Source organism: Furipterus horrens, unplaced genomic scaffold (assembly GCF_987537825.1).
Source record: "Furipterus horrens unplaced genomic scaffold, mFurHor1.1.pri manual_scaffold_5, whole genome shotgun sequence".
NCBI classification, from domain to species: Eukaryota; Metazoa; Chordata; class Mammalia; order Chiroptera; family Furipteridae; genus Furipterus; species Furipterus horrens.
This window is the reverse complement of record NW_028327175.1, coordinates 93,989,379-94,012,782: the sequence shown is the minus strand read 5'-3', so window position 1 is coordinate 94,012,782 and position 23,404 is coordinate 93,989,379. Positions and strand designations below refer to the sequence as shown.

At 51.3% G+C, this 23,404-nt stretch overlaps 2 protein-coding genes across 6 annotated transcripts; both read right to left on the bottom strand.

The window, feature by feature from the left end:
- Nucleotides 1-194: 194 nt before the first annotated feature.
- Nucleotides 195-3,911, bottom strand: TRIP6 (thyroid hormone receptor interactor 6). 4 transcript variants are annotated; one of them, XM_090276790.1, is made up of 9 exons: nucleotides 3,582-3,911; nucleotides 3,178-3,305; nucleotides 2,958-3,083; nucleotides 2,292-2,681; nucleotides 1,881-1,974; nucleotides 1,596-1,765; nucleotides 963-1,141; nucleotides 581-701; nucleotides 195-469 (listed from the first exon to the last, which is right to left on the bottom strand). In XM_090276790.1, the coding sequence occupies exons 1-9, from the start codon at nucleotides 3,688-3,690 to the stop codon at nucleotides 338-340; spliced, it is 1,449 nt and encodes a 482-aa protein (XP_090132916.1). In that variant the 5' UTR covers nucleotides 3,691-3,911; the 3' UTR covers nucleotides 195-337. The 4 variants fall into 4 exon arrangements, with proteins under 4 accessions (XP_090132916.1, XP_090132917.1, XP_090132918.1 ...); XM_090276791.1 differs by lacking the exon at nucleotides 2,958-3,083 and having other exon boundaries at nucleotides 3,582-3,910; XM_090276792.1 differs by lacking the exon at nucleotides 2,958-3,083 and having other exon boundaries at nucleotides 2,292-2,416; nucleotides 3,178-3,255; nucleotides 3,582-3,906.
- Nucleotides 3,912-4,172: 261 nt separating this feature from the next.
- On the bottom strand, nucleotides 4,173-13,157 carry SLC12A9 (solute carrier family 12 member 9). Of its 2 annotated transcripts, XM_090276780.1 has the most exons (14): nucleotides 13,039-13,157; nucleotides 12,118-12,430; nucleotides 11,821-11,955; nucleotides 11,236-11,367; nucleotides 10,534-10,842; nucleotides 9,779-9,886; nucleotides 9,535-9,646; nucleotides 8,850-9,007; nucleotides 8,660-8,742; nucleotides 8,373-8,497; nucleotides 8,037-8,229; nucleotides 7,692-7,866; nucleotides 7,336-7,482; nucleotides 4,173-5,462 (listed from the first exon to the last, which is right to left on the bottom strand). In XM_090276780.1, exons 2-14 carry the CDS (start codon nucleotides 12,416-12,418, stop codon nucleotides 4,570-4,572), a joined length of 2,871 nt encoding a protein of 956 aa, XP_090132906.1. In that variant the 5' UTR covers nucleotides 12,419-12,430; nucleotides 13,039-13,157; the 3' UTR covers nucleotides 4,173-4,569. The 2 variants fall into 2 exon arrangements, with proteins under 2 accessions (XP_090132906.1, XP_090132907.1); XM_090276781.1 differs by lacking the exons at nucleotides 11,236-11,367; nucleotides 11,821-11,955.
- Between the last annotated feature and the right edge of the window lie 10,247 nt (nucleotides 13,158-23,404).

The following is a 23,404-nucleotide window of genomic DNA, read 5'->3' as shown; positions in this document are numbered from 1 at the left end:
CCTCAGTTGATTGAACCCAGGGATACAGAAGGCTGATTGTAGTAAAAAATTGGACCAGGGGTACGAAGACCCAGGTTCTGCCACTTGGGAACCACGCAGTCTGGGGAAGTCACTTCTCAGCTAACAATGCAATCACAACAGTTCAACAGTTGTGCTTTGTTGGGCTGCTATAAGAATCAGATGAGACAATAGACTTGAGGGGTCTTACAAATTCTTGAGAGATTATTATTTCATGACTGGAGGAAGAGGACATAGCATTTGGTGACAACTGGAAAAGCACAGGCCAGGGAAGGTGTGAATGGGAAAGGGAGAATGCAGCAGGTGCTTCTGAGAAGACTCAGCAGTCTGTGGTGACGGTGGCTGAGAGCTCCTGGATGCGCCAGGCACTGCAGGCCTTACACAAGATGTGCCCATCAAGTGGGTAGCAGCCCTGACACTCACCCTCAGAGGAGAGCAGCAGCCCACATTCCTGTTAGGAAAGAAGCAACAGCTTTCCATCAGGCCAAGATCCCTGGGTTCTACCATACCCAGCGAGCCTGGACCCCAAGAACTCATTTCCCCCCTGCCCAGGCCCCCTGACCTCACACTTGTAACAGCCAATGTGAAAACTGCGGTCCAGAGCAACAATTCGCACAGTCTCCTCCTGACCTGGCTCAGGCATGATGGCTCCACCACACACTGAGCATCGTGGAGCAAATTTCCTGGAGTAGAAGAGAACCAAGGCGGTTGTCAAGCCCTAGGGTTGGATGGGGACTAACAATGGAGCCCAGAGAAGGTGGGATGCGGGAGGGAAGGGGAGAGGCCAGCAGTATGGTCTTGGATCTTGGGGACTAGAGTGATGTTAACAAGTACAAGGCATGGCAAGGGTGGGAAATGGGAGTGGCTGGTACTGGGACATGAAGAAGAGAGGAGAAAGATGGGAAAGGCAGACATCCTGAGACAAAGGTGGGGATCCAGCCTACCTGTGGAAGTCCTCAATGCAGTGGATCTGGCTGGTGGCATCCACCGTGAAGGGGATGCCATCAAGGCCACGGTGGCACACCACACAGGTGAAGCAGCCAGGGTGGTAGGCTTTCCCCATAGCGCGAAGGATCCGGTCCAGGATGGGTTGAGAGCATGTGGAACACTTCTCCAAGGTGGCCTGTTGGGAAGGAGGACAGGAAGGTCGGGCTGGGAAGGCCCATGGCAGCCCTACAGGCATCCTGTCAGCCCACCCATCTGTTTATGTAGCCCCTCATTTGATTTAGTGAGAGGTGGCCTTGAACAGATCTCAGTGCACATCTCAGCACTGCAACTTCCCAGACAAGTTATGTAACCTCTCTGAGCTTCAGTTTCCTTCAATACCTGCCTTACACTGTGTTGTGGGAATTTAACACTCCCTTAACTCTAAAAGAAATGCCTCAAATTTACAAGGGGCTATTGCCCTTCCCCTGCAGCAGCCAGTATTTAGCTACCTAATTCCTCCTTTCTTGTATATCATTTTTAGTCCCCCAGTCTTGAGTCCTATTCCCCTTTGGGACATGGACATCTAGTTCCCACCTTGGATTGAAGCCCCCTGCCTCTGCTGACTCCAGCCCCCAACCCCAACCACTCACCACATAGCAGCTCTCACAATACGCCCTCCTCTCCACGGCATAGAAATGTTGGCCCCGAAGCTGGGCCCGGCACGTAGAACACACAAAGCAGCCAACGTGAAAGACGCGGTCCAGGGCCACAACCCCGGCCCCATCCCCAACCACATCTTCTCCACAGCCCCCACACCGGCCTGGGGACAGGGAGGGACAGGGTCAACCTGCATAGGCCCTTCAGGAAGCCATATCTACTGTCCCTCTGACTTTCCAGCCCCCCACCCTTTCCACCCACCCTCAGACTCAGCTCACCAAAGTACTCCCCACTGGGTGGGTGGCTCATGTCATGCACCAGCTTCTTGGTCAGCCTCTCCAGCTCCTCCTCAGGAGGCTGGCTCAAGGGGACCTGGGAGGAGAGAATCGGGTTCAGCACTACCTCTAGCTTTCAATGCTGTCAAAATACCTGAGGGTGACCAGAAAGCGCATTGGTGAACATCTCAGCCCGGGTGCCAAGGGTGTGTCTTGAGAAGCCAGTGTGTCACTCTGTCCCCTATCCCTCCTACATTTCCTGTCCTGCCCACATCCCTGGGGGGAGGCGGAGGGAGTCCAGAGCTCTGACATCCCACCCGCCTGACAACCAGGACTTAAAATACCACCTCCACCCCCACCTAATCAGTGTCCAGTTGTCTGTGAGGACCCCAAATCCCAGTACCCAGTGCTTACCTGGTGCCCATACCCACTTCCTCTTCCTCCTCCTGCAGGGCTGGTGCCCCCGACGGCCTCCTCTTTAACCCCAAGCCCTGGCTCTCGGTGGCTCCTATAGCCAGCTCCCCAGACTTCACCTCGGCCTGGGAGAGGAAAGTGAGGGCCAGGCAGGGGCCCTGAGGCCTGAGAGGGGCCCCCTCTGGGGGGGCCACAGCCTCTCACTGGCTGTGCCACCTTCACTTGCACAGGAAAGGCAGGGCCAGCGGGAGTACTGGCCATAGCATAGGAGGCTGGAGTGGGGCCCCCATAAGGGGATGCTGGGAGCAGCAGAGGAGGAACACCCCCTCCGTTCGGCTTCAGGGAGCCCGAGCCAGGGCGGTAGGCAAGGGGCTGAGGGGGATCATAAGCCTGGGAAGAAATGCAGACCAAAAGGAGTGAGCAGGCCCATTATAGGACACACACCTGTACAAACCCATACCCCCACCCCATGTGTGTGGCGCCCAGGTAAGGGATAATTTTTGACAAGGGCCCACCCTTGAGTGGCTGACAGCCCACTGAGCTCTGGTGGCCCAGATGCATCACTTACGGGGGGCGGGGGGGGGAGGGCTGAATGGACAGAGAAGAGACCAGACTGAAGGAAGGGGAACAGGGGACAAGGAGCAAGGGAGAGATGGGGGGGGTCACCTGCCGGTTAGGCCGACGGGGGGCATGACCACGACCCCCATCCAGCTCAGCCAACATGCTAGTCAGGGAATCTATCTCAGCATCCAGACTTCCTGGGCGCAGGACCCCCCTGTCTGGGGGGAGCCCCTGGAGATACAGCAAAAGCAAGGAGAATGCAAATCACATGACCTCTTCTCTTGCCCCGGATACCATGCACCCCCCCCCCAATCCCAGTTCTTACCTGCGAGCGTTGGGGTGCACCATGGCACCCCACCAAGGCCGGCCCCCGATCCTCTGGTCCACCCAGGGCTTGGTAGCACTGCTCAGATGGGACGGAGCAAAAATTGACCCTGGGGTGGGGCTGGAATGCTTGGGTGAGGGAAAAGAGAGTGAAGGTGGAGATGGGGAAGGAGACAAGGGTAACACTTGTGTAGGCCGCCCTCTCGGGTTCCACTTCTCCTCTCCGCTTCACCCCATCCTACCTCCACCCACACCTGGGGTGTGAGGATGAGACAGGAGGCTAGGAGGGCTGCGGAGAGGGCAGGGGCCGCTGGTTCCAGCCCAGCTTCGGGGAAGGAGCGGCAGGGGCAGGCTCAGCCAGACTTACAGCCGGCGGCCTCCTCAGCCGTCCTGAGGCTGCCTTACCTGCTCCGTGGGCTGGCGGCGGCCCCGGGGCACCTCGGGGGTGAGCTCGCCCCTGAGAGGCTCTGGCGGGCTCTGGCTGCTTGGGGGGAAGCCAAGTGGGCCCCGACATGGCCTGGAACGGGGGACTCCAGACAGCGGTCAGGGTGCCACGGAGCCCCGGGCCTCTGGCCTTGATCCCTTCTTCCGTTGCACACCTCGTTTGGGACTTCAGGAAAGAAACTTTTCCTGGCTTTTTTCCCTCTTCCTCCCCAATTTGGGGGACGGCCACGCCTCCGGTGACGTCAGCGCATTCCTGGGGGAGGGTCACGTGGCCCCCTAGGCCCTAAACTGCGTTCCTCCCCCCACCTCCCTCCAGTCAGCCCCCTGCTGCCAAGCATAGAGGGCTTTTCGCCAGAGTCCCAGTGTGGGGAGCTGTGGGCAGCCTCCGTTTCCACGAGTCCACCCCTAGGCTGGCGCCCCAAGTCCTGCACGTGGCCTCCTCACCGCTAGGACACTCCAGCGCTCCTCTTTCCCACATTCCCCAAACCATACATATCTCTCCCTCTTCCTGCCCCACCTACCCTATCCCCATACCAGCAGTGTTCAGCCAGCTTGTAGTGTTTTGGTCTTTTATTGACGTTCAGCAGTTAGAAAAGTAAAACAGCACAAAAACATTACAACTTTGGGTCAGTGAGTCAGTCAGGTGAGGGGGAGACTGAGGTAGCCTAGAGTCGCAAGCAGAGACCCATTCCCCATCAAGGCACCAGTGAAGGGAAGGAGGGGGCAGAGCTGACTTCCTCCCCTGGCCCGTCAGGGACAGCTGCTATGAATTAATTAGTGCACCAGGGCCCCTCTCCTAGGGATCTAGAGATGCCCTAGCCCAAGGCCCCCTAATACCTCCACCAGGCTATATCTCCCATGTGCAGGGCAGGCAGGAGGCGGCCCTTGCCCTCCTCATTCACTAATCAAGGTAGGCTGCCAGATGTGGACACTACTTCAGAACAGGGCATCAGAGATCAGTGCAAGTGACAGGGGTGACACCATGAATGAGCAGAGTAGGGCCCAGATCTCGGCTCAGAATCTCCAGCAGGTCCAGGTAGTGGGTGTAGCGGGCAGGATCAGCAGGCGGTCGTGGCAAGTACAGGAAGGTGAGTGCTGTGGCGGGACCCTTCTCGCCATCACCATCCTCAGGCCCACCAGGCCCTCCTCCTCTGCCACACCTCTGCTGGGCCCGAACCAGGGCGTTGGCGCTGCATGCCAGCGCCTCTGCCTCAGAGTCTCCCCGCCTGCCATTCACAAAGTCCCCTTCCTCCTCCTCCTCCTCAGGTTCTCCGGACCCAGCCCCATCACCCCACACCACTTCCTGCACCTGGGCCCGGATCCTCAGTTGGCTCAGCAGTGCCCGGAGCCTCCCCTCAGCTGCCCCAGGGGCCTCTCGAGGCCCTAGGCACAAGAAGATCCGGAGCCGGGCACTGTGCCAAGCAGGCACCATACCCAAGATGGTTGCCATCTGCAACAGGAAGAGGCCACAGACGTCCACGTAGCCAGGCCCACCCCGGGGCCGCAGCAAGTTGAGGGGCCACACATCCACATGATGCAGCTGAGAGGTACCTCCAGACCCCCGGCTCAGCCGCTCAGGGGGCAAAGCCCCACAGGCCCGTGCCAGAACAACATTCTTGTTCATCTTGAGAGCATCTGCCACTGTGGCCACATAGTCCTGGGGACTTAGAGCCCGGGGGCTCCCAGGAGCCCGGGGTGGAGGGAACAGAGTACTCAGGGCTGGGGACCCGCCCTCCTGGGTGCCATCAGCAGGTTCAGAGAAAGCCGGGTCTGTCAGGAAGTGATCCTGGGGTACAGCATCATCGTAGAAACCCAGGACCAACGTATTGGGCTTCATGCCACCTGGGGGCACAGAGGGGGAGGTAGGAATGAACCAGACTCACCAGGTGAGTTTACACCACGCTATATGGCTGCGTTTACACCACGCTATACACATCCAGTCATCCACGCTGATGGCAACATCAGGTATGACATTTGTTTGCACTGTGTTTGGGCTCTTAGGGCAACATTATGCAGTTTTGCATAATGACTTTTAGTTTTCCCAAACACTTTCTCATGCATTATTTGATTTATCTCCATGACTAATCTCCCCTGTTTAAACAGGCAAAGGTCACCTTAGGATTCTTTTTAACTAATGAGCACTTTCCATGACAAGAGGATGCATTCACTCCAAACAGTCCACCTTTTTCAACATGGAAAATGACAGTCTGACCAGATCCTAATTAGTCAAGCTTATGGCCTCAGTATCAAGGGAAACAGCACCCAGACCCTGCTGGGGGAGGATGAGAACTGTGTGCTGGGGCTGCACAATCTGTTTCCCTAATGATGGCATGTCCAAAACAAGGTCCCCAGAAAAGGGACAGCTAACATCTGTATACTGACCAAGGGGCATATCTTCCTGAAAGCACTTAGTGTTTTATTTAACTCACTGATCCTTGCAGCAACACTATCACATAGGGACTATTAATTACTCCCTTTCACAGATAAGGAAACTGAGGCACAGAGCAGTGAAGCCACCTGCCCAAAGGTTTATGGCTGGTAGATACTGGGGTGGCAGGTAAACACAATGCACCCAACACCAGAGCCATTCTCTTAGCCTCTAGGCTAGTGTGTGTACCAACCACAATGCCCAAGTCCCTGCCAACAGCTCCTGGTTTTTAATTTTTAAACAACCAATGTGGAATCAGCTAATTCCCTCCCTTTAAGAGGGCTGACTATACAGGAAGACTCTGAAACCTCTTCTAAGACCATTTCTCTTGAAACAAATGGATTGTCAAGAAATCCTTTTCCTTTTATTTGAATCATTTTCTACAGGTTAAATTTCAAGAAAGTAGTGGTCTCTTGGCACAGGTTTCCCCACAAAAGAGACCAGGCCCTAAGATGCCCCAGGGTCTATCTCATAATACTTGATAATGTTCCAAAACACCTCACCAGGTGTGAACTCTAGCTGATCTTGCAAATTAAACTAGGCATACCCCCTCCTGAGCATTTTCCAGGGTTCTGATTTACACCAAACAGAGCAATGTCCAACACCTGATCTTTAGCCAGATTCTAAGTGGAGAAGGAAGCATGAACTCAGCAATGGGACAGATGCCAGTCCTGAGATTAAGAGGGAGGCAGCTGAGAACGGATTTGGAGGAAGTTGGGGTACAAGGCCGGAGGCCTCGGCACTGAGACAGAGTCACAAGCCGGGAATCTTCCACTCCACCCAAAAGCACCAGCCCCACACACCCTCTGAATCTTTGCAGAGGCCATGTTACACCACTCCCTACTTCTCCACGCACTTCAAGGCCCAGCTGAGATACCACCTTATTATAAAACCTTTGCTGGCCATGTAAGTGCATAGTGGCCTTCTTTTCTCTGAATTCGGGTGGTTAGAAACTATCTGTCATAGATTTATGGGGCAGCCCCCAACTTCAAATAATACTCCCATTGCCCTCAGAAATATAACATGCTCTTCAGAGCCTGTGCCCCAATTTGTGGATCACAAAACAATATAATGTGTCACCCCATCTGTAGTCCTTAAGCATCTCTTCCAAGACCTGATCCCATACTGTCTGTTATCTTTGAGTGAATGTCTTATCTGCACTAGACTGTGGGTTTCTTTTGGACTTTGCAATCTGTGGTTTACTCTATTGGGTGATCAGGGGGATGGTGGAAGAGGCGGAAAAGGGCTACAGAGGGGGCAGAGAGGACCCAGGGAGGAGCAGCTTACCAAGGCCTGAGATCCGCAGCAGATGCTGAGCCCCCTGGCGCACAGAGGGTGAGAGGGTGAGGTCCACGAAGGCCTTCATTTGGGCCCGGTCCACAAGGCTCAGCCATGCCCCGTACTGTGGCTGCACAGGATCAGAGGGCAGGCAGTCTGTGGAGAAGGAAGACAGCAAATGTGGGCCAAACTCATGTATTTTGTCCTAGAGTCCAAATTCCAAATAGGCAGAAGAAAAAGGTCTGGGTAGAGCTGTGTGCTCGTTGGAAGCATTGTCTTGGGGTGAAGCATGAGGTCTCTGGAACACAAAGAATACCAAGAACATCTGAGACCGAGAGGGAAAGGAAGAGTGGAGGGCAACTAACCAAGGTCTCCCAGGGTGACATGGCCCAGCACATAGAGGCCTCCCTTCTTGAGCTGGTTGGCCAACCGAAGCAGAGGCAGGGCAGCCCGGGGGTTCCCCACCAGGAGCAGCAGCTGGGGTCGCCAGAACTTCACGTGTTCCTTCCGCACATCCAGTCGGAGCAGGTATTTACGCACCTGGGGACAAGGTGAGGTGGTGGGGAGGAAGGGCTCGAGTGGGCAACCCCCACTCAACACTTCTCAGTCAGGAATCCCAGCTCTAGCCAAGAAAAGAGGAGGCCTTTTTGTAGGGTTGGTTTTCCCAGACCTCCTCCTCCCCTCCCCACCCTCCTCTGAGCTCCCCCAACCTGGTGGAAGAGTAAGGCCTGGCTGACATAGCCCCAGCTGCTAGGGCCACCTCGAGCTGTGAGCAAGGCAGAAAGGAGGCCCATGAGCAGCAGGGAGCCACCGGCGGCCCCAGGGCTGATGAGAAACATCATGAGCAGGCAGGAGGCTACCCCCAGCAAGCAGGTGTGCCAGGAGAACAGGCTGAAGGTGGGGCTGCAAATGGACAGAGAGAACGAAGGACACTCAGGGCCAGCTTTGAACACCAGGCTACTCAATTCCATTTTTAGCCTCACCCCTCTTGGTCTGAGTCCTTCCCATTCCTCTCTCTTTTTCAAGGAACACAGGCATTCTCTCACCGGAAGTTGGGGGCCGAGGCCCACTCCAGGCTCAGGCAGGACAAGTCCACTGCAGCATAGGCCACCAAGTAGAAAACAGTAACCACAGCAGCCAGGGTGTTCAACTTTCCAGCAAGGAGCACCAACTGGACAAGGACCAAGAAGCTGAGTATTGAGCCACAGCCCACAAAGTGCCAATGCATCCTGCCTTTTCATTTATGTCTCCCAGTCCACACCTAAGTTCCTCCTGGTCCTGCAAGCATAACCAGGAGGATGAAGGAAAGGGCAGCTTAAAGAGGAAGGCTTACCTGTACTAGGCCCCATGAATACAGCACAGCCCCCCAGGGGTTCCCCCTTCGGGACACCACCTTGGCTGGAGCCAAGATCACTCCTGTACAAACAGAAACACAGCAGACACATCAGCCTGGGCCAAGCAGAGACTGAGACAGACACGAAGAGCATGCTCAGAGCTGGGCAAGGAGGCAGGGAACAGCGCACCAAAGAGGTCGTCCTGGGCCAAGGCATGGAGGATGCGGGAGGCACCAATGAGGGAGCTCATGGAAGCTGAGAGTGCTGCAGCATAGATACCAATCAATACCAGTGGGGGCCACAGGCTGATGGTGCGAAAGAACCCATAATCCTCCTGCAGCAGGATCCTACAGGAATGGAAAGAGGAGAACATGGTAAATAAATGTGCAACCATCTAGGGTTCTGGTGAGAACAGGGCTCAAAACATTGTGTGAGGTTAGGAGATGGACATTCTCAACTGATCCTGCCCCTATCTCAAGGACCATAATAATAGATCAAGTGTGCCAGGGGGACAGACTTAGCATTCGTTGGTTATATTTGGACTGCCTTGGAATTAATCACATGACAGACATTCCAACAGTATATGTATAAGGAGCCAACTGTTTACGGAAGTTGACTAGAAAGCCATTCCCCACCCCTAAACCAAGTGCTTCCACAGTACCAGGCACATGGCAAATGCTGGCCGCAGGTTATCTATCACCACTTAGCTAGTCTTCCCATTGGCAACAGCAGCTCTGTCTCCCGCGGGAGGAACAGTTCCCATTTTGCCTGTACCCCAACAACTTGGGCATCTGCCCCCCAGCCTGTATGATTTTTGGTGATCCAACAACCCCCTCACCCCTTAGAGGACCAGGCTCACCCCATCCCCAAGTACCTGTCACAGGTGAAGCTTGAGAGGAAGAAAAGCAAAATGTAGATAAAAAATGTGTAGGCAACAGCCACAATGGTGCCCAGGGGAATCGCCCGGCTGGGGTCCTTCAACTCTCCTGGAGGTAGGGAAACAAAGGGAGAGAAGTCAGCCCTCTACCATCCCCTATGTCCCTGAGCCCTCAGCACCCAGATAGGGGCACAGGGTGGCAGCCCCATACACCCAAGAGGCAGTAGGCAGGGACTCTCACCAGACATGTTGGCCCCAGCCATGATGCCTGTGCAGCCATTAAAAAGGACGGCAAAGACGCTGGCAAAGGTCATCATGGCCCCTGTGGTGTAGTCCTTGGCATAGCCAGCTGGCAAGAATTATTCCCATGGAAGAGAGGGTGTCAACATCCCTCCTAGTGATCCACTCCTCACATTCCACAACCCCCCTACTTTCCCCACCACCCTCACGAAGACCCCACCTCTGACCAAGCACTGGGCCTGGCTCAGCTCTTCATCACCTCTTTCTCCTGTATACTCTGTTCCTTCTTCTAGGTCTCATCCAAGCTCTTTCCTGAGACATCTTCTCTCCCACTCCTATCTGAATTCCCCCAGCCTACTTCAGGCCACCTCCAAATTCACCTACTCCTCCCACCCCAGGCCCATACTCCCATCTGGCTGCTTCTCTAGACTCCTCTCCGATTCTTGTCTACTTGAATCACATTCAGTCTATTATGCTATTTAATTGTTTCCTGAATGTATATCTTATCTCTCCAACTAAACAAGTTCCTCTAAGGCAGTGACTGCCTTGTGGTCAACTCTCACACCCCACTGGGCCAAACACACAGCAGCCAGCACACACCAAACTGATCTTAATTAAACTGCTCTGCTCCAGGTCCAGATCTCCTGCCCTCAATTCTCTTTGACATCTGTTCTCATGCAGGGATTCCAAGGGCCCAGCCCCCACACCTGCCTGCCCCTTGCCCTGAGAACCCCAGTACTTCTGAGCCCAACTCACCGCCCAAGTTGGCCATCAGGGTGCTGCTATTGAAGCCGGTGAAGTGGCCAACCTGGGGTGGCAGGGAGGAGCCATTGGGGCCAGGCCGAGGGGTCAAGGGGATGACCCTGGGCCCCACAGCCACAAAGCTGACCAGTACTGAGGCCAGGGAACCAGAGACCAGCAGGAATGTGAGGAAGGAGGCATAGGCATAGAGGCCAGCCCCGAGGGTGCACACCCCGCCCACCAGGCCCAGCAGCAGGGATCCATAAAGCAAATTCCAGCCATAGCCCTGGGGCAGGACTCGGAGCCCACTGGGCCCTGTGGCATCTGCAGAGGAAAGAATAAAGTTAGAAGACCAGGCCCTGAAGAGGAACCCCAACCATGACACAAAGCAGGAATAGACCCCTGCTTTGGTCTACCTGTCCTCAGAAAGGCCACCTTCCCTACTCCCTCACTAAGCTAAACCCCAGTATCCTAGCTTTGCTGGGTTGGTACCACCAATCTTACTGTCGATTTTAGGGGTATTAGCTTGGCCCCCAAGACTAGATGGTAAGTTCCCTGGAGGCCAGGACATTTTCTTGGACATCTACACATGGCTGGGCACATGGTAAAAGCTCAAGAATGACAAGCTCTTGGAGAGAACCTCTCTCCCTCATGATGCCAGCATCCTAGACCCTGCAAACCCACAGAGCTTCCATGACCAGGGTGGGGAGAACAGACCAGCCCCGAAGACATCAAGCATAGCCTCCACCAGCCCCAACAGGGAGACAGCACAGCCACAGATGTTAGCCAGGTAGAACATGAGGCCGATGCTGCCTCCAACCTCAGGCCCCAGGGTCCGGCTGATCATGACTAAAAGTGGAAGCAAGGGTGAGTGTTAAGGGAAAAAGAGCATGAGGAAGGGCCCCAGCACAAAGCACTCTGCAGCTGACCCTCTAGGTCTGGTCTCCCTGCACATGTTCCCAGGGGCAACATGTCCCAGTGCAGCCACTCCCAAGCCATGTGACTTCACACAAGTCCCTAATGCTCTTAAGTTCCAGTTTCCTCTCCTCTAAAATGAATGCAACCTAATTGACAAGACTGTTAGAACAACCAAAATGACAGCTGGAATACATCTCGTGGACTAGAATGTGGCATTAACATATAAAGTTTTCGGTCACCTTCCCCATACCAGCCTGTCTTCAAAACATTCATTAGAACCTGCCTCCCTCTTGCCCTGTCCCCCAAGGGATGGAGAGAGGGGCCTCTTCCTCTTCCCTACAAGATGGAAGAGCCAGACCCCAGTCCACCAATGTTGAAGGATACAGTAAGCTCCGCCACCCCGAACAGCTCCATTGGTGGCAATGGCACAGACAGAGAGGACGGTGAGGGCCAGGATGAAGTAGGCAACCAGAAGCATGGCCAAAGCCTGCAGCAGCCCAGCATGGCCCACCACGAACCCTGGGGCAGGCATGGCAAGGAGGGTCAGAGGATGGCTCACATGCCCCAGCCCTACTCCTCACCCACTGGTCCTCAGTAACCTCTAGCTCTTCCACAACCTCATTCCACCACCCCAGCTCCCTACTGCACGTCCTAGTAAGCCCCTTCCCCCCATCTACTCACCAATCCTCAGGAAGACAACTATACTGAACATGGACAGGACCGTGGGTACCACCACACCCAGGAAGGTGGAGAGCTTCCTGGCAGATTCACCTCCAGGCCCTCCGGCCCCATTGGCAGGGAAGGCAACCCCATCTTCCTCAAGGAGCCGGTAGGCCAGCAAAGGAGAGTTTTCATCAGCCATGGCTGACAGTAGGTAGAGAAGCCAGCAATGGATGATGAGGCCTGCACAAAGTGTCCTGAATGGAAAGCAGTTCCACTGAGCCCCACAAAACACCTCTAAGCAAACACTCAGAAGCTTCATCCAAAGGGAGAGCTGCAAGGAAACACACACAAAGAGTTGTGGGAGGCTGACTGGCCCTGGCCACTGCCCCAGCAATGGCAGAATTTGGATAGCAAGGCCCCTTTCAGTTCCTTAGGGCCGCCCCTTCCTCCATATCCTGAGACTAGGGATGGCAGTGGTTCTGGAAAAGGGCAAAGATCCTCCCTCTTCTTCACTAGCAGAAGAGGAAGCAAATTCTCCAAAAGGGAAGTGAGTTATGGGCAGGAAGCCCTTCTCACCCCCTCCTCCGCAGGTACTGAAACCCCTCCAAGCTCCCTCATGCAGTCGTGTTACCTATGGAAAACAAGAAACTTCCCTATCTTCCCACGCCCCACCATCCCTCAACCCTCTCCCTCAACCTATCTCAAACCTGCTCCTCTTCCCCTTGGCCTCACCAGATCCCTCCCACCACATGAGGTGCCCCCCCAAATACACCCTTCGACTACCAAAACAGAAAAACAGGTAGGCAACACAAGGTAGATCCTCCTCCCCCTACCCGTTCCTGACCACTTTCTCCTGGAGTGGGTAGGAGGGGACTGCGATCCCCTTCTCCCCGGCCAGGTGTACCCCCACAGCCCGGGTGCAGCCGAGTGCTCACTTACCCACCCGGAGGACGCAGCTGCTCCGGGGTGATCCCCGGGAGCTAGAGGGGTCCGCTACGGGCGGAGGGGGCGCGGATGCCGGAAAAGCCAGCTGCGGCTACCGGGATGCCAGGCCAAGAGCCTGCCCCCCCCCCCCCGCAGCAGGCGCGTCCCATTGGTCCCCGGGCCCGGGCCCGCCCCGTGGGCGCGCCCGGGGAAGCCCCGCCCCCTCCAGGCTCCAGTGACCAGCGCTCCTCCTGCTCCACGTGCGCCCTGGATGTCGCCAGGGGTTCCCCTAAGGCGCGCGTCTCCTGCAGGATGTGGGCCACGGCCTCTACAGCGCTCGTTACCCTGGTGCAAACAAGTGCCCGTCGCCCAGGTGGGACCCGACTCCGAGCTCAGAGGCGTCCGCAGGAGCCACCAATGGAAGGGGCGTGCAGTTACTGCGGCAGGCAACCTGCAGGTGGGCGGGACCGCGACATCTGGCCCCGGTGTATTGCCTGAACTTGAGACCTCGTCTGTCCAGGCCTTCAAGGGTCCTATCCAGCCTCTAGAATCCCCGGAATGTCTGCTCACTCCGCAACCCCGGTGCCCACCCCTCGCACCTGGTCCAGCCCGCCCGGCTGCCCTTTTTGCTTCTGCCACCTGAGGGAGCCATTGGCCACTCATCCAGACGAGCCCTGGAGGCGCAAGCAACGGTTGGTTCGGTCTGCCGCCCGCTTTTGTCCCTCGGCATGCGGGGTTCTCCCCTCTAGCAGAAATTACACTATTTGTGAACCTCTGAGAGGTAGAACCCCCTTTTCAGTCTCTTCAGATACCAGCAACATCAGCACCACCTGGCAACGTTTCTCCTCTGTAAACTAGGGATTAACTAGAACCTCCCGCATAAGGTTACTGTACTCTGAGAGTTAAACGAACTAATAGGCACTTGAGAACAATGCCGAAATGTTCAATGTTGTCATTTGTATGCAGTACTACATTAAAAATGCATAACCAATCTATGAGGTAGGTAGGTAGGCACTGCTATTATTTCCATTTTTCAATTGGTAATTGTGGATTAGAGAGCTTCAGTGGTTCATTTCTAACTTTATGGTTACAGTCATTTGAGCTTCAGGAAATGAACACCTCTTTTCCTCCCACTTGTCTTTGGCTGTAGACAAAAGGGCTCAATCCAGTCGAAATGTGGCTTTGCCAGGGAGAGGTCTCATGTGTTAAACTGTGGCATTTTCATTGATCATCTCTGCTGCCCACGACATAGAGTGTGGCTCCTGGATCTCTCCAACACCACCCCTGCCACAATCTTCGGTGGTTTCACCATGCACATTGATGAGACTTCCAACACCCTGGCCTGGCAGTCACTTAAATTCCACTTCTGCATAGATCTTACCCTCCATCCTACTCAGTGGTCATGCCTTGAACTTGTTCTTATCAATAACTACAGGCCCTCCCTCTTTCTGTTCACCTCATCTAGTAGGCCTGCAGAGAAAAAATTAATCAGATGTTTGTTAAAACGGTAAGGAAGATTTCATTCAGGATTATTGCAATAGGTGTCAAGACTATCACAACAAGGCAGAGAGGTGGAGCTCAACCCCCAAATAGCATTTATTCCTAACAAGCAGAATGAGGGGGCCAGTGAATGGAAAATTACTAAGAGGATATAGAAACCATAGAGGGATTCTAGCTAAACAGGCTTATTAACAGGATTCTTGCTGAAGGCAGCCCAGTGTGATCAGATATCAATATATCAGATAACTCTAAATTGGGCTAGGAAGGCCCAGGAAGGATGGGGGCTAAGGTCAGAAGAGGGTTCAGAGGAACCTGCTGAAGTTTGGTCAAGGAAAGGGCCTTTGTCATGCCCTGACCCCAACAATTCTCCACTTCACTGAACCCCCGATTCATTGATCCTGCCATCTTTCCACTATCCCCCACTCACTTCCTTTTTTACTCATCTTAAAGGTCACAGTCAGTGAAAAGCACTCCCTTGTCCCTCTGTCACCTAGTTACACCTCCTGGCAAAACCACAGTTTTTCTGATAAACAATTTTCATCTATCCTGAGCCTGCTCAAGCAGCTGAATGTAGCGGGCGAAAACACCCAACCATGGCAGTCAGTCTCATTTCAAATTCATGGCCATGAACCATAAGTGAGTCCTTAATGCTGCCCAGCACTCAGAGAAGATTTCTCTAGACCATTTACTCTCCCATACTCCTAGATGACTGTTAAATTTTCACCTCTGTCTTCAACCCTCAAGTGTTCCCTCCACTGTTCTCACTCTCAGCTCACTGCCTTGCTTCCTAATTTAGAAAGCAGAAGCCATCAGATGAGACTTTAAAAGCTCCCATCTACCCAACACACTTTGCTCTGCCCTCCCACCTGCTACTAAAGAGAAACTGATTATGCTCCCAGTTAAGGTTAACTGGCTATTAGGTCCCATGTCATCATCTTGTTTACCTTTTCCATTGGCTCATTCTCATTAATATACAAATATGCTTTTATTTCTCTTGTCTCAAAAAGAAAATTTCTTGACTCTAGTACACTCCCATTATCACTCTATTTCTTTGTTGTTTCTTCCTTATAGCAAAACTTCTTTTTTTTTAAAGATTTTACTTACTTATTTTTTAAAGAGAGGGGAAAGGGGAGAAAAACAGCAATCGGTTGCCTCTCTCACACCCCCAAGTGGGGATCTGGCCTGCAACCCAGGCATGTGCCCCACCAGGGAATCAAACTGGCAGCCTTTTGGTCTGCAGGCTGGTGCTCAATCCATTGAGCCACACCAGCCAGGGCTATACCAAAATTTCTTATACGAGCTGTCTATACTAGTCATTTCTAATCCCCTACTCTGTTTCTTCTTAAACCCACTACACTTAAGCTTTTGCCCCTCAGCAAAAGGGAAACTGCTCATCAAGTCACCAGTGACTTCCACTTGGTCAATCCATGGGTCATCGATCATTCCTAATTTTACTAAACTACCAGCACCATTTGACATGCTTGATCACTACCTTCTCCTCTCCAACACTTTCCTCATGTGGTTTCTAGGACACCACACTCTCATAGATTTCCTCCTGCTCACTCCTTTTTGCTGGTTCTTCCTCCTCTCTTCTCTTAACCCAGGAGCACCTGTAGGTCCTGGAGGAACGACCAAGAGGTCACTGTGGACCAGAGGCTCTACTGAGGACAGGAAACTCAATCCTCAGACTTCCTTTTTACCGTTACCCCATTCTCTTGATGATCTCATCCAATCGCATAGTTTTAAATACCATCTCTATAATAGTGCCCCCAAGGGTGTATCTCCAGCCCAGAGCTCTACTCTGAATTTTAGACTGTTATGTTCAACTACATACTAACATCCCTGCTTGGACATCAAACAGGCAACTCAAACTTGGTATGTCCAAAATCAAACACCTAAACTTAACCCCACAACCTACTCCTCTTGTGATCCTCCCACCTTTCCAGTTGCTTAGGCCAAAAACCTTTGGATTATGCTTGAATACTTTTCCTCACACTGAACATCCAACCCATCAGCAATTCCTTTGCTTCTACTTTTAAAATATAACCAGTATTACACCACGTCTTACCATCCTCCTCCAAATCACCATCATCTCTTACCTGCATTACTTAACTGGTTTGCTATTCTACCCTTGACCTTACAGTCCATTCTCAACAGAGCAGTTAGACTGATGCTATTATTAAAGCAAATATTAGTCATGCTACTTCTCTTTTCAAAACCCTCTAGTGATTTATCATTTTCCTCAAAGAGCGGGAGACCCTTATCATAGGGTAACCATACTCACCTCCTGATTCATTGACTACCGTCCTACTACAACAGTTTATGCCTATTGCCTTGGCATATGTATTAATAGCATTTCCTTTGCTCAGACATGAGCCAGAGTGGTCTAAACGTTGGGTTGGCCAAAAAGTTCTTTCAGTTTTTCCATACAATGGCTCTTGTAGTGCTTAGTTGTCTTAGACTTCATTTGAAACAATTTTGTTAAGATTGTATCGTGACAGCTGTCATATCAGCATACATTAAAAAAAAAAACCTTATCAAAATTGGTGAATTTGTGTGCAGCCATTTTAATATTGAAGATGGAAGAAGAGACACAACATTTTTGGTGTATTATGCTTTATTATTTCAAGAAAGTTAAAAATATAACTGAAAAATTTTGTGCAGTGTATGGAGAAGGTGCTGTGACTGACCGAACATGTCAAAAGTGGTTTGCAAAGTTTCTTGGTACTATTGACATTTTAGCCAAATAACTCTTTGCTGTGGGGCTGTCTTATGCATTGGAAGATGTTTAGCAGCACCTCTGGCCTCTACCCACTAGAAGCCAATAGCAGGAGACAGCCAACATGCTCAAAATATCCAAATCAATAGTTATTGGTGAAAATGAAATGTCTTTTATTTTATGGAAAAAAATAAACAGACTTTTTGGCCAACCCAAGATTACATGGCCAACCTACACATGAAGCCCTATCAGATCTACATCCTTTCCCCATTTCTGTCATTTCCTGATCCTGCCCCACAATGACCTCTAGACAGTTACCTAAAAAATGCTGTGGTTCACAGGCCATGAGCCTCCTTCGTCTTCAAATATTTTTAGTGAAATCTTCTCTGCCAACCTTATTTAAAATTGAGCCACATTTTCCTTCCCAACCACTTTCCTATTTTTTCTCTTTATAGCCCTTAACACCATATAATGTCCTTTACTTGTTATCTTGTTCATTGCCTTCTCCCGATATAAAGTTAAGCTCCACGAAATAGGAATCTCTGTTCTCTTCGCTGCTGTGGCTCCTATACTTCTAACAGTCTCTGGCACTCCGGTAGCCCCTTAACAATCATTCTTTGACGACTGTAGAAACCCTGGAGGACCTGGGGCTTGCTCCTCACGTGACTCCACTGGCCCCGCCCTACCTTCTGGGAAAGGAAGAAGGCAGCGCCCCGGGTGGCCTCAGAGAGAGAGTACAACCAACGAGAGAGCGCTGGCCCGCTAGAGCGTCCACGTCACCGCCTACTCTGCAGTAGCGTCTAATGAAGGCGCGAATAGTGGGTGTACGTGCTAGTCCTCCTCCCAACCATTTTTTAAAGGGAGGGGAAAAAAAGCTACTCCTCAGAAGTGCCTTGGACAGACCTGCCTGCTGCTTTCCACCGACTGGGATCGCCGGGACCCGAGGCGTGTAGGTCGAGGTTATGGGATTCAGTATCTGGGTTTTTCTCCCCTCGTGTCGGCTCCCGGGTCATATTAGGTGATTTTGGAGTCTCTGTACAGCCTCCAGTTCTAAGGATACGCCTAACACACACCCAGTCCGCCGGCCAGGGACTAGGACATCAAATCCGCCCACCCCAGGGGTGCCGCACTCCGAGTTAAGACCCTAAATGCTAATTCCTGGTGATCCACTCCCCACCCCAGCAGCGAGCTCCCTAGGATTAAGTCTAGTAAATTCAGAACCCCCTCCCTCAGGCCCCTGGGGCAGATGAGCCCTTGGCCACCGCCCCTACAATTTCCTGCAGACCCAGCAAACAAAAGGCTCGGGAAGAGAGGCGAGGCTGAACAGGGCGCCCTTCCTGCAGGAACCGCTGATGGAGCGGACTGGCCCTGGAGGCAGCGGAGGGGTGGGATGAAATTCCAGGGTTTCCGAAGGACCGCTTTGGGAGGCCAGACTTCTAGATCTCGGGGAGGTAGGGAGGCCAGGGAAGTGGATTTAGAGAGCATGTCACCTGAGTTTGCTGGGCTCTAGGAGATGCCTACTGCCTTCGTGGGGATGATGTCAACCTTAGGGAATGGAGGGGGTGGAGAGGCATGGGTTCAGGTGAGTTTTCAGGCCCCACTGAGACTGGAATGGTAGGGGCTGGGAGAAGACCGAAGCCCTGCATCAACTCTTCTGGGGCCCAACTTACAACCGTGTAGCTTGACCTGCTACCCTCAGGGCTGGCCCCACCCAAGCCTGACTTCCTGCTCCTCCCCAAGCACAGAGCTTTCCGTTGCCAAGCTCCATTAACCATCCCAGGAGCTTCTTGTCTCTTCAAGACCCTGATAGCCTATCCCCTAGCCACTAATAGTCCTCAAATTCCCTCCTAGCGCCAATGCCCATGCCCCATTCCTGTCAAGGACACAATGGTAAGGGAAGGGCCACATCCAGTAGGTGGGGGGATGTTGGCATGGAGAGGGGGCTTGGCCTCATATCCTGTCAGGCTGCCAAGGGAAGAGAGGAAACAAAAGACTTCCCCCTGCTGGGACAATGAGACTCGCACTACCTCTCTCCCCTCCTTACTCCGACGCTCCAACCTTTCCCTTTTAGCCCTGGCCTCCCTTCTTGCCACCTGGTGGTCCTCTGATAGCCTTGACCGCTGTTGTGAGCTGTGCCCTTCCCCCTCCCTCCCTCCTTCCTGTCAGGTCCCACTGATGTTCACTCCCAGTCCTAGCTGTTACAGTCCCCTGCTATCCCATCAGTGCTCAGGGTCCCTTCTAGATATGATCATGTTTACTTTTTAAAAGATGAAGTAGTAAGATTTTCCTCAGTCTTCCCAATCTATAGTCTCCACACCCCCATTCCCATTTCTAGCAGCTTCTATCACCACATATGTAAAAACTATCTCCCAAACCTGCATCTCCAGCCAAAAAGCTGTCTCTGAACTCCAAAATGGTACACAGGGATCTCAAACTCAACATGCCCATCATCTTCCTCCCTCATGATCCATTTCACTAGCTCCTACCAAGCTGCCCAAGTCTGAAACTTTTTAAAATTGATCTGAGGGAAGGAGGGACGAAGAGAGAAAGAAACATTGATTTGTGTTCAACTTATTTATGCATTCATTGGTTGATTATTGTACATGCCCTGATGGAGGATCGAACCCATATTAAGACGATGCTCTAACCAACTGAGCAACCCAGCCAGGGCCCAAGTATGAAACTTGAATTATGCTTTATTTTAGTCTTCACCCCCATAGCCAGGTTCTAAGTCCTGCCTACTCCAGCTTTTTGACATCTCTTAAATTCTCCCCTAACACACACACACACACACACACACACACACGATGTCAGTTCAAGCTCTCACTGTCATTTGGAGAACTGCATTTGGTTTCTCTGCCTTCAATCTATTCTCCAAAGTTGTGTAAATGAAATATTTCTAGACAAATTCACTGATGTTGCTTCTTTGCCTAAAACTCTTCAGTGGCTCCCAATGTATTTAGGACAAGTATGCACTCCTGGAAGGTCCTGTAATGACCAAGGCTGGCCCTTGCTGACCTCTCTATTTTGTCCATTGTCACTGTCTTTTCACTCTATACGCTGGCATTGTGAACTCTTGGCAATTTGGGGACAATCTCACCATGTTCATACTTTTGTATATGCTCCTCCTTCTGCCTTTAAAGCAACCTTTCCTGACAATTTCCTCTAGGACTCATTCAGACACAGCATCTTCTTCAGAAAGCTCAACTTGACCCTGCAGGCTGGATTAGGTGTACTCCCTGATACCATAGGACCCTCTGTATGCCACCATTTATGCTCAGCACATAGTCTCCTATGTTAGAGATTTCATGGCTATTTCTTCCCTTAGCTGTCAAATCCTGGAAGGGAGAGGATAACTTTGTGTCCCCAGTCCTGGCCCATAGTAAAGTGTTCAAAAATTATTGCTTAGTAAATTAAAGGATGACTTGTCAATAAAGGATTGTTAACAATATTTACTGAGTATTTACTATGGACCAGACAGTATATGTTGAGTGTATGTTGTACCTGCTTTCATGAAATTTAGGACCATATACGAGTGAACATAGAATCACTAATAAATTAATAAAGTCTTTTGTGTGTGTCTAATACAACTATATGTAATGAGTTCAGGAAGATTTGTGGTAAACAGATAAAACCTGAATTCAGGCTTTGTGAATCCTGAAGTTTGTACAATTTGGGGAACCCTTATTAAGAAAACAGAATTATGAGTATAAAACTAGGTAAAGTTCATGTTTATTTAGATTGAGAAATCACAACCAGTTGCAAATGTTAAGGTGACAAATACTAAAAATATTACAAAAGCTAGATGAGAGCTCATTTATGACCAAAGATTTTAACCATTTGTCATGCACTGCAAATGAGAAACCATGTGTTTTACTATCATTTTACTGTGATGTTCTATTTTTTAGTTGTACAAAAATTGTGTATTTAAATATAATCATGCACCTTTTTTAAAAGCTAGATAAATAACATTTGTAGTAAATAACTACTCAATATACCTCTATAATACTTTCATGTCCTACCTTTTTCTTACAGGTGTACCCTTTGACCACCTCTTCATGATTATGACTGTATTATTTTCTATTCTCTCTAATCTCAGTCTTCCCTCTAGCATGAACAATTTAATTTTTTCTTTCATTGTTGAGTTTATAAACATCTCTTTCTGCTTTTGAGTTTATAAACTTCTCAACTCATTACTGGTGAGGTCAAAACCTCTGTCAAATTCCTATAAGAGCTGTGATTCAGGACCATTTCAAATGTTCTCATGCTGTGACTCACCTAAAAAACTGTTTAAATTGATGGCACTCATTAACCAGGGCTTTGGGAGGAGCCAGGAAGGTGAAGGGTGCTGAAGTGTAAACTTCATGGGCTTCCAGGTAAATTTAACTCTAGACTTGACAGGGTTACATGAGCCAAAGGACAGGGGCTGTGATATGGGAAGAGTAGTGATAATTTCTACAATTTATGAAGAGATGATCTGTTGTTTGTTTAATAAGTATAGGAAAAGTCCTAACTCCAAGACTGCTCCCAACAACTGTCATCATGTGGAAAGCAAAAACAAAGCCCTGCCAGCTCTTGGGGGATGGGGTGGGGGTGGGGGTGCTCCACATATGTACTGCCATATTGACCGTGGGCAGGGGATGACAACCTTATATTTGGGGGGGGGGGGCAATGACAATAGTGAAGTCCCCTAAGTGGTCTAATAGTAAAGAAAGGAGGGCCTGAGATTTGTTTGGGCTGATTCAGGTAGTGACATGGATGCTTACCTGTGTAATGTAATTCAGTGGATACTGAATTAGCTTGCCTAAGATATGGCCCTGGGTGGTCAGAAGGTGGAGAAAATGACCTCAAACCCTACAGGATAGATGGAGGGTGATTCGTGGGCATTGGAGTGAAAAAATCTCAGCTATCATCTCCATGGAAAGGGGAAGTAATTGAATTTCCACCACATTATGAGGTCTCTGAGACCAGAAGCCATGTTTTACAAAACTTGCACTAGCAGTGATCACCCAGCACATAGTAGATGCTCAATAAAAGTTTCATTTTATTCTTTTATTAGTATACACTTGGCATTAAGAACTGGATTATATGCTGGGGGGTGGGGGCTGAGGACCCAATGATATGGGATCTATTGGGTTTTTTTCTTTTTTTAAGATTTTATTTATTTTCAGAGAGAGGGGGAGGGAAGGAGAAAGAGAGGGAGAGAAACATCAATGTGTGAGAGATACCGTCTCCAACCGGGGACCTGGCCTGCAGCCTAGGCATGTGCCCTGACTGGAATCAAACCAGCCACCTTTTGGTTCACAGGCTGGCCCTCAGTCCACTGAGCCACACCAGCCAGGGCTCTACTGAGTGTTTTCTCACACCAGCCAGGGCTCTACTGAGTGTTTTCTTACCTAAACTGTTCTTTCTAGCTGAGGGGACTCTGATCCTCAGGGTTCAGAAATACAAAGTTCAAATCTGTGGTGAGCTATTACACTATTTCCTTCCTCTGGTCTCATCAGCCCCTCACTGCCCCCTGCCTCATTTCCCTGTGTATCTTGGTCTCTAGCATTTCATTTATGCCATGCACCATCATGATGAATCATGATTCATCTGTAATGATGAACTCCCCACCACCACCAAATGAGAAAATTAAAGCAGAGCCCAGGAGGGGACAACTTTTAGAGGGGAGAATCTGAGTGCAGAGTGAAAGCAGAGAAAGGTGAGGGCAGTGAGAGTATAACCTGGAGGAGAAGCTGAGTAAGAGAACGGAGACTGGACTTAGATCAGGGAGAGAGGATGGTATTCCCAGCCTGGGCCTGGTCTGCTGGCCTGGTCTGCCTGGCTCCAGCCAAGCCGGCTGTTTCCTGCCCCCTGTGACCCCCCACCCCGGAGCAGGACCCAAGCAGAGCAACAAGGAAGGGCAGGGGTGTGGGGAGCACCACTTGTGGCAGGAAGATAAGTGATCTGGAACAAGAGGTCACTACAGGCTTAGCTGTCCTCTCTGGGGGGTTAGCGATGCTTGGCAGCCCCTCCCCAGGTATTGGTGACTCCTCCTTCCCTCTCTCTCGGTTCCTCAGCTCCTCCAGACTCTGTTCCCCTTAAATAGTTTCTGAATCTAAGCCCTTTCCTTCCAATTCTTCCACTGGGGGACTCCTGCAGCACCCTCCATCCACCCCA

What these genes read in the sequence shown, in the direction of transcription:
- SLC12A9 (XM_090276780.1), bottom strand. Translation starts at nt 12,418, where the DNA reads ATGAAGCTTCTGAGTGTTTGCTTAGAGGTGTTTTGTGGGGCTCAGTGG. An exon ending in GCTTGATGTCTTCGGGGCTG is followed by an intron (nt 10,843 to 11,235) that starts GTCTGTTCTCCC and finishes TTTCCTCTGCAG; the next exon opens with ATGCCACAGGGCCCAGTGGG. An exon ending in GGCTGGGGCCAACATGTCTG is followed by an intron (nt 9,647 to 9,778) that starts GTGAGAGTCCCT and finishes CCCTACCTCCAG; the next exon opens with GAGAGTTGAAGGACCCCAGC.
- TRIP6 (XM_090276790.1), bottom strand. Translation starts at nt 3,690, where the DNA reads ATGTCGGGGCCCACTTGGCTTCCCCCCAAGCAGCCAGAGCCCGCCAGA. An exon ending in GTGCACCCCAACGCTCGCAG is followed by an intron (nt 3,084 to 3,177) that starts GTAAGAACTGGG and finishes CTGTATCTCCAG; the next exon opens with GGGCTCCCCCCAGACAGGGG. An exon ending in CCCGTCGGCCTAACCGGCAG is followed by an intron (nt 2,682 to 2,957) that starts GTGACCCCCCCC and finishes ATTTCTTCCCAG; the next exon opens with GCTTATGATCCCCCTCAGCC.